Genomic DNA, 18,682 nt, shown 5'->3' on the forward strand with positions numbered 1-18,682 from the left:
ATAGTACAATAGGCTAGCTAGAGCATATCCAAACTAAAGTTAATATTTAAGAACATCTGGATACTTTGGGAACACGTTTCCTGGCATACATGTAATACTTGAATAATTGACACTTCAGCAATTTATATCTACAGTGGCTGTAGATATTAACGTGTTTTTATAAGACTTTGCATCTAGCCCATGTCATCTGTATGTCTCAATACTCATGAAAACTGAGAATCCGCCTTGTTTTTGTAATCATCAGCGTAATCGAGTTTGTTGGGAAAGTGAAAGGGGACTACTTTTTGTCTTGAAAGTTTTTGCGTAATTGTTAATTGGACATGAATTTGACTATATTGTACATATGCCCTGTAAATATTTTACTGTGCTTTACCATATAGCACTTTTTTGTTTTAAACAGCCCCATGTTGAAAGGGTGCATTGTGGGGACACTTCATACTCTGTATAATATTTGTCCATGTAATCATTTAAAATATATATAATTTTAGTACACAGAGCTTTTTGTGTGTTTCTTACGTCTTAGTTTATTTTGGTCCTTTGACAAAATGTTCAGTTCAAAGGAGTAACAGTGTTGTTTTAGATGTTTTAGGTGTTATTGAAGCCAAATGTAAGATTTAAGCTCCTTTTATCATGTTGATGTTCCTCAAGCAAAGCCACATCATGTGAATTTGTTCTTTGACAAACAGTGCGGTCTCGCAATAACACATCTCTGTCATGGTGTGCAGTGTGAAAAGGACTTTACAGTATTTCAGTCTGTTTGCACTTTTAGATGCTCCTTCAGGTGGTCTGGAGCATTAGTAGACCAGCAAAAGTGTTATCTTTCTGGTTGCCGCTCTCTACATTTCCCTGCAGCAGTTCTAGATGAAGCTCCTCTCCTTGTTCTAACTGCAGGATACAGACGCGTGTAGCAGGTGCACCCAACTTTATCTGGGGTTGCCGCAAGGAGGCAACTACATCCCCACCTCGCCTTAACTGAGCCAGAGAAGGGCCTGGTCCAAAGTCCAGTGTCACCACAAAGAGGTAGACACCTGAGGCAGGAGTGTGAAATGTGCCTGTTTTCGGTGAGTATGTTTGTCCATGATTTAGGGCCACACGCTCGAAAACAACTGTGCCAGATCCATTAGCACCATCTGTAGTGCTGGCCAGGAACATGAACGGAGTGTCCGGAAGTTGACGGAGCACTGTTTGGAATCAAATGACAATTGGTATAGTCATAAAATAAACATTTTGAGAAAAAATTAGGAACGTTACTGTGCAGTTGCCTATGCTTATCACTAGGGGTGCTCTTGTCATATAAAACAACTTGTCCTGTTTATAAAACGTTTTAAGTACTGCTGCAAAATGTTTACTTTGTTAAAGTGATCGTTTACTCAAAAATGAAAGTTCTGTCATCATTTACTCACCCTCTTGTCATTTAAAACCTTTATGGCTTTCTTTCGCAAGAACACAAAAGGAGATATTTTGAAGGAAGTTGGTAACTTATAAAAAGTGAATGGGGCCAATTAACAACATTCTTCAAAATATCTTCTTTTGTGTTCTGTGGAAGAAAGAAAGTGATACAGATTTTAAACGACAAGAGGGGGAGTAAATGATGACAGAATTTTCATTTTACATTAAATGAGCAAATAATTAAAAAAATATTTTTTTCAGATTACTACTATTATTAATTGTCTATATAATTACATCTGCATTGCAGGGACGAAAATGGAAACAATTTCTAATTCTATTTTAAAAAGTAATATGTCACATTAATTGTACAAAAATTTCTAGTGACTTGTTTCTGATTAGAAATTTCTACATTCTTAATTTAGCTCAGTTAATGGTATGTAAATTTATTGAACACCTGATTAAAAGACTGTAGCTAGCTACAAGTAAAACATTTATAGAACCACAACTCAGCCAACCGGAAAATTCAGATGCAAGTCAATACAAAATTTTAAGATGAGGTCAGATTTTTACAGTATTTAAATAAGGTGCAATGCTTTGAAATAAAAGTACATGATTTGTAGTACTATGCGAACACAAACAGAAAATTCATACCGGCTGATTCCAGCGACGCATCCCTCCTGCTTCGGATATTACCTTGAAGGCCTCTTTTTGGTCTCTTTGTTTGCTTCTTATTTTGTTGCTTTACTTCCTTTCTTTTCAACAAAGCTGACAATCGATCCAAATCCACAGAAGCCTCTGAGCCAACAAGTCTTTCTGTATTACTGAAAATGCTGTTAAAAACTTCAAGATGAACCTCAAGGTTCTTTCGTAAGGTAGCCACCTCCTCCTCCAGTCTGACCTCCACATCAGCAGCTGTAGCAGATTTAGTGCAGTTGCAACAGGAAAGACAATGACGGTCCTCAAGTTGTCGGATGTGAGCACCGAGCTCTTTTACGGTTTTCTCTAAAGTCCAAAAGTCAATGTCAGAGTATTCTGGCTGTTCCCCAAACGGATCAAATTTTTGATCCCCAAGTCTCCTTTTCGGCCAGTCTTCCAGCATCGAGGGCTCATCCGCCGCAGGGGCGGCCGGGTTCAACATCGAGGCTAAACTAAGGCTGTGTCCATTAATCTGCGCTTGCATATCTTTAATGCTTTCCCTTAGTGCCGGTATAGAGTACTGCCTCTGGTCCTGATGAGACTGTTCCATAAACTCCAGTACCTCTTCTCCAAGCAACACTTCCAGTATCTCAGAGTGCCGAATAGCGTCCTGCAGCAGGGTGTTGAAGGTGCTTGCCAGCTGATGAATCTTCTCAACCTTGGCCCTGTCCTGTTCTTGGAGTGCTTCGATGTCCTCCTGGCTGCCCAGAAGGGAGGTCTGGAGCTGGGTCATGTTGTGCTGTAACATCCTGCTCTTTTCTTGCTCGAACGCTAGTGACTTTTGCACATTAAGAAGCCCTTGTTTCAAATCATCAACAGACGGAACCCAAGCACCATTATTATCCCTTATTTTTGCCTCGCTAAGCCGGACCAACCGGTTTTCATTCGCTATCTCCATCACATAAGCAAAACTTTTCTCCAGTTGTGTCACAGATGTCCTAAGATCCAAGCAGTTGCAGTCACCAGCTGATGAACTTATGTTCTTATAATACTGTGTGAAGAGATAATCAACATCTATCTCCATGTCCAGCAGAGCTCCTTGAACCGCACTGATATTGCTGCTCAACACTTTTATTTGCTCAAGCACGGTTACTTTGGCCGCATCCACCTCCAAACCAGTCTCCATGTACTTAATCTGGTATTCTCTGCCACTCTGTGCTATCCTCTCTTCCAGATCCCTCCATGCACTCTGGAGGTCCTCGATGTTCTGGATTACTTGTTCTTGGCCTTCAGTCAAGACACTGATTTCCACTGTGTTGTTCATGACTTTGTTATCCAGTCGAGTGATGGCTTCCCAGACTGCTGTGCTCTCATGAGGCTTAGGATCAGGTGTCTTTTCAGGCCAGACCCTCTGAAGTTCCTCATCTAGCCTCTCTTGCTCCTGCTTTACGTCAGCCATTGATGAGTTCAGAGAGTGAAGATTGACCTGTAGTATGAAACATACATTTATTGATCTCATTTACTACCACAATAGTGTGCTGTGTGTACATAAAGTTGTGGGAATACAAATTCTGACCTGTAACATCTTTTGGTTCCGCTTGATTTTGAGGTCCATTTCTGTCTTGAAATTGGTCAGGTTGTAGACCAGCATGCTGTGTTGCGTATGGAGCTTCTCTTCTATCTCACTGCGGTGGTTGTGAAACTGAGCTTTTACCTCCTCCAGCTTTTGTAAGCTCTTTTTCAGCTCTGCCTCAACCATCTCCCGCTGATCGTGCTCCTCGCCATCAAACTGCGGAGGTTCACTGACCCTCCTCTGCCCTTGTTGATGGCGGAGTTGGGCCATGTCGTGTTGCAAGCCCTGCACCTCCTGAAAGAGGCGCTCCAGGGTTAGATTGAAATTCTCCAAGACGGGTTGCAGCTGAGACAACACGGCCTCCTTCAAGATTGGCAGAAGTCCATGGTGAAGGTAAGATGTTTCAGGATTGGAAATTCCTTCATTTATAGCGTAGGGATCTGCAACAAAGATAGAGAGTGTGAAGAAATGATCAGATTCTGAAGCAAAAAAAATTACATGACCTTGTTTACATTGAATTTTAAAATAGATTTTTTACAGTTTTAGTACTTCCAAAACAACAGCATAAAAATGAAACTGACAAAAAGTTAAATAGGCTATTATTACATTTTAAATATGTATTGCATGATTTGGCTATTACTTTTATCCAAGGCCGCTTAGAGATTGCTTTGGGGTGGATATCTACCACATTGCCAAAAATAGCCATTTGATTCTTTTGTCATTCTTGGATAATAATTTTCCCCATGGTGCTGTTTTTCCTGTTTGACTTTCTGTGCTACTCATGAGGAAACCCGGCGATATCATGTCTGAAAGATTTATATCTTTAGCTCACGCCAGGCCATTCATGTAACCTTTGACCTCTGTAGCTGACCCATTCACAGGCTAGGGTTTCACATCCACAATATAAAACTGCTTGCATGCGTTGCCTTTTACTTTATGAGTAAAGAGTTGAGTAATATGAAGGGGTCTGTAGATGTGCCAGTGAGGCTTGTGTGTACACACATATGTATAAGTCTCTACATATGTACACATCTGTATGTAAAGCTGGAAAATGTTCTGCAAAAACCAACGTCATGTGCTGTTTTTACTCTTTTTATTCACGTGCTGTTAAAATTCTGTCCGGAAAAGCTTCAGAATTTATGGTTATGCATAAATAACCATAAATAACTTAGTGTAGTATATGTGATTGATTACTGTTTTAACGCCCCTGCGACACTGTTTTTAGTTACATTTCACAAAAAAGCTCTTCGCCCAGAGCGAAAGAGCCTTTAAAGTCTTGATTCTCAAAGAGAGAATGAACTTTTAAAAGAGAGAATAGAGATTCTAGCAGTTATATATCAATGTGATAAATGTGTTGTTAATAACACTGCAGTTGTGCAGACAATGAGCTGTGTTTGCTGTATTCAATCCATATCTAAACCTCTGTTTCATTCCTTTTGGATACTACATCACATTTACAACCAATGTATAGAGGGCCTTTTTCCCAGAGAAAGAGAGGATATCCTGAGTGGAAATGTAATGAGAAGAGACAGTGTGCAGGAGTTGACATCACAGAGGAATGAAGGTTTCCCCCAGTCTTTAGCTTTATTTAAAGGGACAGATCACCTAAAAATGTAAATTCTGGCATCATTTATTCGCCCTCAAATTGTTCCAAATCAGTATAAACTGCTTTGTTCTGATGAACACAGAAAGATATTTAGAAGAATGCTTGTAACCAAACAGTTCTTGGCCACCATTGACTACCATAGTAGGAAAAATGACAGAAGTGCCCCAGAACTGTTTGATTTCCTACATTCTTCAAAATATCTTTATAAAGCAATTTTTCCTACTATGGTAGTCAATGGGGTCCAAGAACTGTTTGGTTACTGACATTCTTCCAAATATCTATCTCTGTGTTAATCAGAACAAAAACATTTATACAGATTTGGAACAATTCGAGGGTGAGTAAATGATGACAGAATTTTCATTTTTGGGTGAACTGTTCCTTTAACACTCTCTAGATCCGGCATCCTTTGGTTAGAAGGATGTGAAGGAGACCGGCTCTCAATGAGACAGGCAGAAAAATATATATTTGATTTGTCTGACAATACACATTATAACCAGAGGAAATGTCTGGTAAGCAAGTGTACGGTACGAAAAATATAAATTCAGAGTATGATGGACTACACTAACCATTTTAACTGTCAGAGCATGCAGAAATGTTTGCACGTGTCTGCATTTAAAGATTCTGTATTTGATTTACCTCTCCCCTCTAAGTCCTGATGGTGTTCATGGCCTGTATGGCGGCTGTGTTCATTGTTGTCGCTGGATTCCGCTGTTGTTTGATTCTCCGCATCAGGATGTTGAGCTTCATACAGTGGACTGCCTAACATTTGAAAGTCATTTTGTTCTCTGTTCTGATTCTCTGACTGCTCAGTCAGCGTATGTCCTTGGGAGAGAGAACAAATGACACTGTGCTCTAAAGACTTTCAGATTACTATAGGGAAAAAGGCAATGTTTGACAGCATAACATTAAACCATGCAATTCAAATGATCTGACCAGTTCAAAATCCTGCAGGGCTTTGAATAGAGGAACTTATCATCTTTTACTTGGTGACCAAATTTCAATATTTATTAACTGTATAGTTTGCGAACTGAAATCAAAACAGTTTTACCGAATAAACAAACCTATTTTTATTGAAAAACAGTATGAGATTTTATAGATGATGTAAGTGATTTAAGTGTTTTTGCTAAATGCCTTATAGCCAAAGAACTGAACCGCTGTTCTGACATCAGACAATTCTTGTTGTTCTGTGTGTGAATGTTTCTTTGGCCTGTGCGTTTGAATCTCAGGAAGGTCATTAAAGGTGTGGCGAGTATTACAGTAAAATAATCAGCAGCATGGGAATTTTCAGGTTTGTTCGCAGCCTTTGTTTGTGTCCCAACAACAAGCACGAAAGATTATTTTTAGAGCCGTTGGTCTGACTGCCTCCTCTAAAACATGGTATTATTGTAGTGTGCTTCAGTGCATGTGTGTATACACAAAACCACTTCCGTTGTGTCCATGCTTGGACGAAGCTCGGTCACACACGTTCACACCGTGTGTGGGCTCGACCCAAACTTGAACACCCTTTCCTGCCCTTCCATGTGGGGCAGTAGCATGCACAAACACACTTTGTCATTTCCTTTGTTTCAAAGAGAGCGACTGCAGCAGGCAAGGTCAGGCCAATTGAATGATTATGGGTTAAGGTTTGGGTTAGGGCAGCCTGTCACAGATCACAAAGAAATCACTTTGATTTAAAGATGAAACTACCTTGGCTGTTTTCATGCCCTCCGTGATGTGGATGGCTTGCCTTGATGGGGTCTTCAGAGTCAGAGACACGACCGTCTGCGACTGACGGAGAGAAAAATAATGTAGAATGGATCACCTTATGTTTTTTTACAAACATTCCCAGAGGTAAGCATCCGTCAAGGTTCAACAGCAAATCTTGTTTAATGTACTTATTCAAATGTTTTCAATAATAGAATTCAAAGAAAGAAATTGTCAAAACCCTTCAAAAAAAAGCTCATTATACCTGTGTCCTCACAATGTTCCCCCGCATGTCCAGGACAGCATCGCCATTGTAGTGCAGTGTAGATTTTCTCTTTTTGTCTGTACACTGGGCGAGTGGAGATCTTGTACCTGCACACAAGTACACAGAAAGGTTTTAAGATTAGAAAGATGCTTAAAAGATGCAACGCAGTGGTTTGATTGTAAATAATGATTGTGAATGTGATGTGTAGAATTTGCTCAGTGTAGTCAGACTATAGAGTTTCTCATAATCCCAATTTAACAATTACGTTTTTTTGTGCCGTATGTGTATCGAGGCACATAGACTTTAGGGCATGTATTTGTTGGTCAAACCCACTGATGACAGGTATTACACTTCTAATATGTAATGTAGTTGGCTTAAAAACGACACACAATAGATTTGGTATGATGTATTTAACTCACAGGACTATCTGGCAGTCTGGAGTGCCGTTAGGACAGGGACTTTGGGACTTGATAATGTACTTCTCTGTTCCACAGGCTACTGCCACGCTAACAGCGCGCTTGTGCACGAACGCACACCAATTCCTGGAGGAGAGATAGAAAGACAGGTCAGCAATACAACCCAGTATGTGTGTTAAGAAACTATTTAAAAATAGCAACTTTGCAGTTAGGATGAGATGTTGTAAAGATGATGTGCTAATGCCTCTAATACAGCTATATTATGTACATGTGAGACTAAAGGAAATGAAGGAAATAAATAACATGAACTTATCAATGATGAGGAAATGTATATTTGGAATGTCTCCAGGTTTATCTAGTTCAGTGGTTCTCAGACTTTTTCATGGTAAGGCCCACTTTGTGTAGAGTGTATCGCTTTGTGGCCCCCCAAATTGAGACTTATAATCTTGAATTTAGAATTTTAATTAAACCAAAAACATATTTAGTTATACAATGCTGGAACATCAATTCTTTTGGTATTTTTCTGATGTGTGATAGCATTAAATCTATGAAAAATTTCTATATTTCATAAAGTGCCATCAAATCTGTGGCCCCCTGGATCCATCTTGGGGGTCCCCAGGGAGCCACAGCCTCCAGTTTGAGAACCACTGATCTAGACTCAGTGAATGGATGTTCTTCCAAGTTCCTGAATAAAAGTAATTTACTGTTATATTATGAAAAATATACCATTTTATTTTTATTTTTTATAAATAATTAAATATATTTACTTAGAGATGCACCGATATATCGGCCAATAATCGGTATCGGTCGATAAAAGCAATCATTAAAACTAATGGCCATCTGCCAATAGTTTAAAAACAGCTGATTGTCAGGGCTGATATGTCCTGTCAATCAAAAGACAACAGGAAAATAAAATGAATTTGTGCTCTTATTCAATATTTAGTCAATATATAAATGGATAACATTCAGAAAGTTAAGAAATATTCATTTAATCTTCAGAATCTGTATGCATGAACATTCAGTGAGATTTTGTGTATTGTATAAAGGTTGTCAGAAACCTGTTCGGGTTTAAATGTGGTCTTACTCTAGCTGCATTTATGTAAAGTTATTTTTAGTTTGAAGTGTGCAATTAAATGCAGTTTTTTCTATAATTGGTAATATCACGTATTTGCATTTCTGCCAGCACATTGTGTTTACCATATCACCTTTTGGCACATAGTTGCTTCCTTACAAAGAACCAAAGAATGGATGTCTTGATGCCAACAGCAATGATTCATTGATAACGGTGCTGACAGTCAGTCTGAATGGTAGTGAGGCCTACAATGCCACTGTTCCCTATTAGCCTTTATGAACCCAAACAGCCTATGACCACATCAATACAAAAGTCCCCACGTCCCTTAGGAAATTAAACTTAAATAAAAGGTCACAGCTTACAGCCGATGTCAGATAAGGCATCATGTCTGAGGTGGAGAGTGGTCGGAGACACTGATTGTGGCTGAGATTTCATTGAAACCAGCTGTGAGGTCATTTCTCTGTGATGATGATAAACTGCAGTTAGTTTCACATCGGAACACCTGATATAGAACCAGAAAGACTTTTGTTTCTGATTATTTAATGACAGCACTGACTAGAGATCAGATGGTTGTTGAAATAAAAGCGCAGACAGACAAGGGTAAATTAGGGAAATGGGTTTTTGAAGAGGAACATCAGACAGAAATTAATTGTTTTTACATGCTTAAACCTCTTGATGTATGATTCATGGTTCATGAGTAAGACAGGTCAAAACCTCTTGCTTTCACACTCTGTCAAATCCCTCACATCCACTGCCGAGTCTTGAATTGTTTTGGGTGTAATTGTTCAGAGTTTGGTCATGGGGTTAATGCTTTCTGTATGACCGTGAGAATGAGAGATTTTGTATGCGTCTCTCCATTAATCAAACTTGAATGTGGGCCAGATTAGGTCATATGGGCCGGGTGTGTGAATTGTGTCGGAGTTCTTGTTTTGCTTTGTTGTTTCTTATGGCGGGTCCTTTTACTTTACGGGGGTCCAGCATTGGCCAGCGCACAAAAGCCCCACCCCCCCGGCCCCAGTTTGAGCATTAAACTGGCTCAGTACTTGTCAATTGATATTTATAATAATATATATTGTGTATAAAGGCCTTACATAATGAAGCCTTATGTTTTTATTTCCTTAGAATGAGCTATTTCTATCTACATACCCCGCGGGTCCCCTTACACGGATTTCGCCATGTTGTTTCTACAGTAGCCCTAAACAGACAAACTGCTCTACAGAGCGTGTTTCGTAAATATGTTATCTCCTTCAGCAAAGAAGCAAAAACATGAGGCACCTCGTCAGCCACCTTAGTGCTTCGAAAGGTAGGGGTGAGCGGTGGAGTGAGCCGATGGTTGCAATTCGCAACCTCACCGCTAGATGTCGCTCATTTTTTTACACTGGCCCTTAATAAACAACTGAAAAGGAAAAAACATGATTAGCCTTAACCTTAGTAACATGTAAAAAAGCAAGCAACACTATTGAAGCAAGATTAGTATTGCCTGATGCTTTATAGACTTTGAGACTATGACACTTACATTATGACACGTTTTTAAAACTTATGAGGGGACAATATAAAAAAATATATAGTACACAGCTCCTCCTACATAAATAAACAGTTTTATCTAGCACAATGCTTCTATCCAAAGAAGATAAACACTAAAACTAATAAAAAACAATCCTGGCACATTTTTGATATACAAACTGCTCATTACTGGCCAACAACAATATTTCTTGTGCAACACATTGAGACTCCCGGCAATGGACACAAACCAAAAACAGCAATAAATAAATAATTAGTCACCTAAAGGAATAGTTCACCCAAAATTGGAAACTGAAAATCATGTGAGAATGTAAATGATGTGAAGTAAATAACAGAACCTTCATTTTGGGTGAACTATCCCTTTTAAATTCCAGTATTTAGACGCATATGTGTGTCTGCAGTTGTCTTTCTGCCTTTATGCCTGGTGCTTAACAGAATGTGAAGCTAAAGAGATTAAAGATCTCAAGACGAGATACTTCATAAAGCACGTGAATCATTATATCTTAAAAGACTTTGATTTTGCTTCATTCTGGGGCAGACTGGGATTAAAGGCTTAAAGGTTGGTGTCCAACACTCTTAGTTGCTTTCTCTGGCCTGTGTTATCATCAGCATCATAACTCCAATCAGTAGCTTTTTCAGGCCTGATTCAAAAATGCAAAATGTCACTTCCTGCCATCTAGTTCTATGGATGACATCTCAGAAAGCACAATGGCTCTGCTCCTGCTCTCTGCAGATTAGCTTGTTCCTGCCACGACTCCTCGCAGGAAGGAAGCGGCTGATGTTCTCTCCTCTCCAGCTTCCCTCATCCTGGGATCCTCGCTCATGGAAGATACCCACGGATTTTCATACATACACAGCGACATGACCTTTAACCTTCTGTGTCATAGTTTCCGCTGGTCTAATGTCATTTTCCAGAGATTATCTGAGTGAAACAGTAAACATTTAGAACCATAATTAGGCCCAGCTGAGATGTTGGAGAAAATTTGTGTAGTAGATTGAACATGGTTAGTAGATGGCACAATGTACTGAATGCGTATAAAATGAGCCAAAATTGAATAAACAAACATGCAAGGATGAGGGATGTGAAGAACTTCCCGAAGTTCCCTCTGACACATCCCAAAGGTCTAGAGACCAATAAACGCTGAACGGTAATTTTGGTTTCCTCTTATTTCTTTAAGGCGTTTCATTGCCTCTCACTTTTGTACAACAGCTGCGATAGATAAAACTCTCCTCATCCATTTCATGCTGTTGTTTTCAATCTAAGAGCATATTAAGCTAGTGTAGTGGTAAGTTTATCTCCGACTTTCTGAGGGGCAAACCTCTTGGCTAGGAAGTTTGGTTGAGGGCCAGACAATAAATATATTGCGAAACTCTTTTGGACCGGGATAAAAGCAGATTAACTGAAACCATAGCAGGGCCTATAAGAGAGGATTTAAAACACAGCAACGGGGCACATAGATATGGAGAAAAGTAGACCTTTGTTGTCAAGTCAATACATCCACCTCCAAATAAAAACAAGTAGGATATCAGATTATTTGGCTTCAAATACTACAAGAACAATAATTCAAGTACATGAAATTTATATTGATGCTCGGTTTGTTTTGATATTCTGACAGCTGTTTTTGTTCAGAATGAAGAGATTTTGCTTGAAAATGTTTTTATTGAAAACATTTCAGTAAAATTTTGTTCAATTTTTCCTGATCATATAAAAAGGTCCTTTGATTGTGGATTTGTATATACTGTACGTTCTATCCTAAAACATGGAACTGCCCTTTCCTGTGAGAAGCGCTCTTCAGTGTTCTGCACCTCTGTATCAAACTCTTTGTCGCTCCTTATCTTTTTAAAACTATTCAGAGTTCCTCATGCGTGCCAAGACATCACATCTCTTTAAAAAGGCCTTTTATCGTTACACAGATTGAGACCCATCACCCCAAGGTCAACCTATCTGATGTTTTTCATCACCTGGATCTCTTACAGCAAAAGAAAATATTTTGAAGAATGTCGTTAACTGGCCCCCATTCACTTACATTGGTTTTGTGTCCACACAACTAAATGGGGTCCAGTGATGTTCGGTTACCAACTTTCTTCAAACTATCTTCTTTTGTGTTGAATCACATCTATCCTTATATCAACATTGCACATTCAATGCGTTATGCTTGCAAGTTTAGTTTTCCTTAATCACAATGACCACAATTTAAATAAGTACAATTTAGAGTTAAGGATTAACCTCTAATATCAAAGATTCAAGATGCTGCTGAGCATTTTGAGGTGTAATGTATGTATCTGAGTTAACGCCACAATATGGAATATTTGGACCGCTAGATGGCGCACTCTCGAAACAACAACAAAAGGCAAAGCTAAATGACGTTATGTAGGAGAGTGGAATTATGGGACATGTCGCTTTCACCATCCAGAGGCGTATGGAGATCACCCATCATGTTCACGAGGTAATGAATGAATTTTATTTCATGTCATCGTAATGAATTAGCTTGCAAGAAACATGGAATGTAAGGCTACGTTAGCCCGCGACTGATATTGGACTTTGTCAATTGATTTTGTAGCGTAATGCTTCACAGTTTTACCTGTTTAAAACAGTCATACAGTCGTCGTTAAATGCTTTTTTGGGTTTCCTTTACTCGCCAAAGAGAAATCGTGATCCATAATACTGTAACAGAACAACAGATGCTGCGTCCCAGATGCTGTATAACTACTTCCGCATTTGCGTGTTGCCGTAGTTTCTACAACCGGAAACTGAGGGTAATGCGGAGCACCGGATATTAAGTCACTGATATGCGACAAATACAAGGGAGACAAGGGACGGGCCATTATTTTAAATAGGAATTTCTCTGGATTTGCACATTCTTGGGAACATTTGGGATAATGTAAGTACACAACTGCATGAAATATATCACACTGTGCAAGTGATTTTTGGATATTTCATAACAAAATTCTTCCATATTGTGGCTTTAATGTGTTGACCCAGCTCTCGTGCAAAGATTAAACCAAAGCTGATCTCAACGTGCAGGAAACATTCGCCTCATATGTGTTCCAGGTAATTAGGGTGAATTACTGTGGATTTGTCAGAACTGAAAGAAAACATATGTGCACTCTTGACAGTTTGAGGAGCTGTGGGGTTAGAGGAGATGTCTTTTGCAACATGGGTACTTCCAAACGTTTGCTCAGACACTTGACTTAAAGTATGTTTAGTTTTGCATCAACTAAACATTGATTTCAACAGAGATGGAGAAGATAAGAAACTTCCTAGAGATGGAGAGGAAACCTAGCTTCATTTTGTTTTTATAGCCATGGCTTGACAAGCCGCAGCATGGGTGGCTCCCCAAGACAAATAATGAGCTCCAAAACCGTGTAAACCAAGTTTGTTTTATGACATGCGTGTAATGAGCTAGATTATAGCAGCATGTTTATATTACCACGGTGGTGGAGCCGGTATGTTTTCCATACAGTTCCCTCCATAAGTTCAGGAAATATCTTTGTACTGCATGTTTAAATTCACAAAGCAAAAATGACGAATTAAGCCAGGATTCACAGATCAGAGGAGAAAGTAAACCTTACCCTGTGCGTGGAAGAGATCCATGGCTCACGGTTTCAGCTGTTGGAGTCATGGGCACATCCGGAGAGGGATGTCCATGGTTGGGATCATGATGTTTATGATCCAGAGGATGGTGGATAGCTCCATAGACATCAGGGCTCTTGTTTAGTCCATCAACATTATGAGGTGCCCCAAACCCTACCAATGGAACTTCTCGTGTCCATCCGGCACCATCTGACATGTCCTTCAAGTCTTCCTCTTCCACCTCCGGGTCTCTTGCTCTGACCTCACACCGTGCCGCAAGGAGCAGCCCTTGGAGTAACACTGCCAACCTCAGTACTGCCATGTCTATGTCCTCCTCTAAACACAAAGGAAGCTCTACAAAGCCCAAGGCCAACACTAAGTTGGAAAACTAGTTGTTTTTTAAGCTCCGTAGTGCTGTATGAAAACTCTCCGCCCCCCATCTCAAAAAGTATCCTCTCCCTCCTTCTGTCTGTCCACTCCCCTCATGTTCCCCCACCTCTCACTTCCCCTCTCCCTCGCTCTCCTTAATGGTTTCAAAGACCTCCAACAATCGTCGGAAATGAACCCCCCACCCACCTCCAGCTTACTGCCCGTGGAAAGGTCGCAGAGATGGGAACAATGAGGGCTGTCACATCACAAGCTTACAATCTTGAAGGTGCTGGACATGCTGTCTGAGAACACACATGCACGTCTGTATGCCAGTGAGGAAGCAGTTCGTTTCTCTTGGCTGGAGACTTTAGTTTTTATAAATTTATCATCTCTCATTGCTTGCGTCTCTGAGCAGCTCAGGAAAAGGATATTAAATGGCAAGATTAAAGGGTAATAGCTTTTATCTGAATATAACATGCTCTAGTAGTATGAGATTCTGTTGGGCAAACTTTTCTAAATGTTTGTCTTGTTCTCACTTTCCCACCCATTCAATTACAACCGTTGTAGGAGATATGAATGTGTGGGAGGACCACCACTGGCAGCAGTATGAGGGAAAATGTTGAGTGATGGTGTGTACTGTTTAGTCAAAAGATGAGTCGGTGTTTTACTTGAAACTGTATAGTTTCCCTGTAAAAGTAATATGAAAAACAGATGTTTAGTGGTTTTGTATAAACATTGATCAGATCTAGGGGTGTCTTGAGCTCATTGTGAGAAAAGTCCTTCACAATGTTATTCCTCTGTAAACTGTGTCTAGGCCAGTGGTTCTCAAACCGGGGGCCTTGGCCCCTTGGGGAGCCCCAAGATGGATCCAGGGGGGCCACAGATTTTGTGGCATTTTATGAAATATAGAAATTTATCATACATTTTATGCAATCAAACATCAGAAAAATAAGACCACCAACCAAAAGAATTGATGTTCCAGCTTTGTAAAACTGAATATGTTTTTGCTTCAAGTATAAGATTATAAGTACTTATTTGGGGGTCACAACGTGATGCACCCTACACAAAGGGGGCCTTACAATGAAAAAGTTTGAGAACCACTGGTCTAGGCAGACAGTTAAAAAGAACTCGCTATCAAAATTTGCAGGACAGTTACTCAAAGTCACCACGAGATGGCAGCATTATAAAGTAAAATTTGACCATAACACAATCTCAGGGGAATTAGTAACTTTTACGAGGTGGCTAATTTGTATGAAATGTACGATCTTATTTAGTTATTTGTACATTTTAGTACGATTTCCTTTCGCAGGTTTATGGTTTAAGGGAGTGGCTTCAGTATTGCTTTTGACTTTTTGTCTCACTTGTTTCATTGGCCAACAAATTCGTAATAAATTTAAATTGTAATAAATTTTCATTCTCACCAGTCCGGAGATTTTAATGCTTGACCCAGAAGAAGCGCAACACATTTCTGAATCTTCATGATGGGTATCGGTGATTTGCAGAGATATGAGCATCTTTAATGTTGCAATTTTTTATTTAGCAACGTTAAAAAGGAAATTTTGTTAATACACTTTGCTCCAAATGTCAGTCAATACGTAAAATATAATGTATGTTGGTAAGCAGATAGACGGCTAGTGCTATTTCTCGCTATTGTTTTATATCTAGTAGAGAATGTAGTTCTCACATGTTAAAAGGACCATTGTGTAATTTTAGCGGCATCTAGCGGTGAGATTGCAAATTGCAACCAATGGCTCACTCCACCCCTCCCTTCCAAAGCACTATGGTGGCTTACACAGGACTAGGATGTCGTCACGTTTTCGCTTCTTTCCCAAATGATGTAACGTATTTACGAAACGCCTTCTGTAGAGCAGTTTGTCTGTTTAGGGCTACTGTAGAAACAACATGGCGAATTTCATGTAAGGGGACCCGCGGTGTATGTAGATAGAAAGAGTTTATTCTAAGATAACAAAAACATAACGCATTATTCATCAAGGTCTTTATACACATCTGAAGACATATGTATATTATATTGCATTTCTGTCAATAGATCTCAAAAAATTCACACTCGACCTTGTCTGAGTTGTTTCTTCTAAAGTTTTAGTATATTGGCTAAAAAAACACAATTTAGACATTTATAGAGAACAGAGCTATAAATGTATGTGTTTATGATGTCTTATACTGTAGCATGGCTAAGATCATTTGATCCAAGAAGAACTGAATGGAAATTTTATTAAATGCTTTAATCTCATCAGTGTCTAGAAGCAGTTGATCTTAAGTTTTTTACCATTATTATTCAGTCCAGAAATTTACAGAATATATATTCCCTGAATGAATGAAATATAAAGTGACTGTTTTATTTGTGCTGACTCATATTTTTACGGACTTCATCATGGACTGACAGTAATAGAAAAAGGCGACTGGTTAACCAGTACCAGTCCATTAATTTCAATGCAGGAGGAAATGCTGAGACCTGAGCCTTTGTAGCTGCTGTTTGTACAGTTGCCAAAAACATACACAAATATTTCTTCAAGACTTGTGACTGTCTCCTCCGTGCTAACGTATTAGCATCATTGTGCAAATTGGTTCCTCACATTCAGTAGCCAATCAGGAAGGCCTCAAGCCCGCTTACGTATTTTGTGTCATAATGAGAATAACCTCTGGGGTGAATTTACATTTACCTAAAGTGCTTAAAGGAACATGCTTCTCACAGTGAAGTTGTCACCTTTGAACAAATTCTTTAGACCCAGATTTAACAATAAATAAAACATTTTGTTACCAGGCAACAAAAACTGTTGCAATGGCTTTTGAAAGTCCCCAACATTCCATATTTAGACACTGTGAACACGAAATTATTATTTCTTTAAAACAACGATCATCTATCACAATAAATTCTTTACCATCAAAACGAAAGCGTTTTAGATTAAGCCACAACGGTCCATCAAAGTTATTTGATATGTCAGATACTTGACTTTGGAAAAGGACACTGTATTACATAGCCTCCCATGGCCTATTCCTTTAATATACTATGGTACTGAATGTTTGCCATTCTCATATATCACGGTAGTTAGATGCTACTCCAATGTACTCTAATTTTACTCTTTTAACATGCTTTAAAAACAATTTCTTTGAATATGTAACCACAGAGAGAAGAATAATGTAATTGTTTCAAAGTGCTTGCCATCAACCCTCACCCTTTATCTCCTCGGTGACAGCAGGGATGTGGTATGCGGTATGATCACAGAGGGGACTTTACTCTGAATTTCAATCTCAAAGCAGCTCAAGAACTTGACTGTCCTGAATCCAAGCACATCAGGGCCAGTTGCTTCATCACACTCTTACAGTAACAACAGTCAGCTGATCAGTCTGGCAAGCCACAATGACTCTTCTTATAGACAAAAGATAAAACAAGAATTAGAGAGAGATCTTAATATCAGACTATATACAACCATACTGTATGTAAAATGAAAATGAAATAAAGGTAGCCCTTTTTACAGCTTTGTTCTACATATAGTATATGTAAACCTTACACTGTAAAAAAAATAAGTTTACATAATTTTTTCCACGACGTAAAAAAGTTTTTAACAGATTTTCATGTATTTTTAAATACAGTAAAAAACTGTTATTTTACGGTTTATTTCTGGCACCCCAGCAGCCGGAAATGTTTCATTATTTTTACAGGATTTTTTGTTCCAGTTGATTTTTTTTTATACGGTCAATTACAGAAAAAGACAGCAAATTTACAAGACAAACGGGGAAAACATGTAATTTACATATGAAGTACTTTATATACAGCTACAGTATTTTGTTGTACACTGTAGGTACACTATAAAAGTCTGTACTGTAGTTTTTAATTGATACAGTAGTGAGAAAATGTTAAATGTGTGGTTTTACTACAAATCTAATTTATGAAATAATATATTAAAACAAAATGATTGACCTTCATTATAAAAAAGATGATTTTGTTTTTGTTTCATATCACATCAATGCATTGATGGGAAATGTGTTGGTAAACAAGTAATATTTCATTCATTTTTTAAGCGGTCAATAAAGCTCTGCATCACTGGGTGTGGAACGCTCAAGCTTCCGACCATAAAAAGCCTTTTGTCAGCTGATGATCGCCATTAAATTAGTGCTGGGCCCAAACAAGAGTCTATTTCACAGAGTTTACCAATATGCTTTCGCTATCACAAAGGGATTTAGGGATGAGATATTTCACACTGTTCTGTCACAATGTTGATGATTACTTCAAAGCACTGATCATGCTGCTTTTCCTAGTCTCCGTTTATTCCGCATGCCTGGTTTTATATCGACCCGATAGTGTTGTGATCCAAGCGGCCGATATTAGATTACATTCTCTCTTTGTCCTGTGAAATGCAAGGCGTTATATTTAGATATACAGCACGGATAATCTAGTTAGTCTGGACTGGGCGTCGTCATACAGGTGTCACATGACTCTTGGTGACCATTTCTGTTAATAATTGAGCAGCATCCTAAACAGCTGTTACTAAACTGTCTTCATTGGGCATAGAGGATGAGTTACTACGCTGTCACCAGGATGGATGATAACTGAATTGATAT

General features: G+C 38.9%; 1 protein-coding gene across 1 annotated transcript; it reads right to left on the minus strand.

The window, feature by feature from the left end:
* Nucleotides 1–774: 774 nt before the first annotated feature.
* mmrn2a (multimerin 2a) lies at nucleotides 775–14,160 on the minus strand. The gene is made up of 8 exons (XM_057342979.1): nucleotides 13,735–14,160; nucleotides 7,572–7,694; nucleotides 7,153–7,259; nucleotides 6,891–6,971; nucleotides 5,841–6,026; nucleotides 3,602–4,038; nucleotides 2,041–3,511; nucleotides 775–1,181 (listed from the first exon to the last, which is right to left on the minus strand). The coding sequence occupies exons 1-8, from the start codon at nucleotides 14,055–14,057 to the stop codon at nucleotides 778–780; spliced, it is 3,132 nt and encodes a 1,043-aa protein (XP_057198962.1). The 5' UTR covers nucleotides 14,058–14,160; the 3' UTR covers nucleotides 775–777.
* Between the last annotated feature and the right edge of the window lie 4,522 nt (nucleotides 14,161–18,682).

Source organism: Triplophysa rosa, linkage group LG9 (genome assembly GCF_024868665.1).
Source record: "Triplophysa rosa linkage group LG9, Trosa_1v2, whole genome shotgun sequence".
NCBI lineage: Eukaryota > Metazoa > Chordata > Actinopteri > Cypriniformes > Nemacheilidae > Triplophysa > Triplophysa rosa.

Bases quoted from the DNA above. Each gene is read 5' to 3' on its own strand.
- mmrn2a (XM_057342979.1), bottom strand. From the start codon at position 14,057: ATGGCAGTACTGAGGTTGGCAGTGTTACTCCAAGGGCTGCTCCTTGCG. The intron at 4,039-5,840 runs GTAAATCAAATA...TCTTTGTTGCAG, and splicing joins TCAGGACTTAGAGGGGAGAG to ATCCCTACGCTATAAATGAA. The intron at 1,182-2,040 runs GTATGAATTTTC...GATTCCAAACAG, and splicing joins TGCGTCGCTGGAATCAGCCG to TGCTCCGTCAACTTCCGGAC.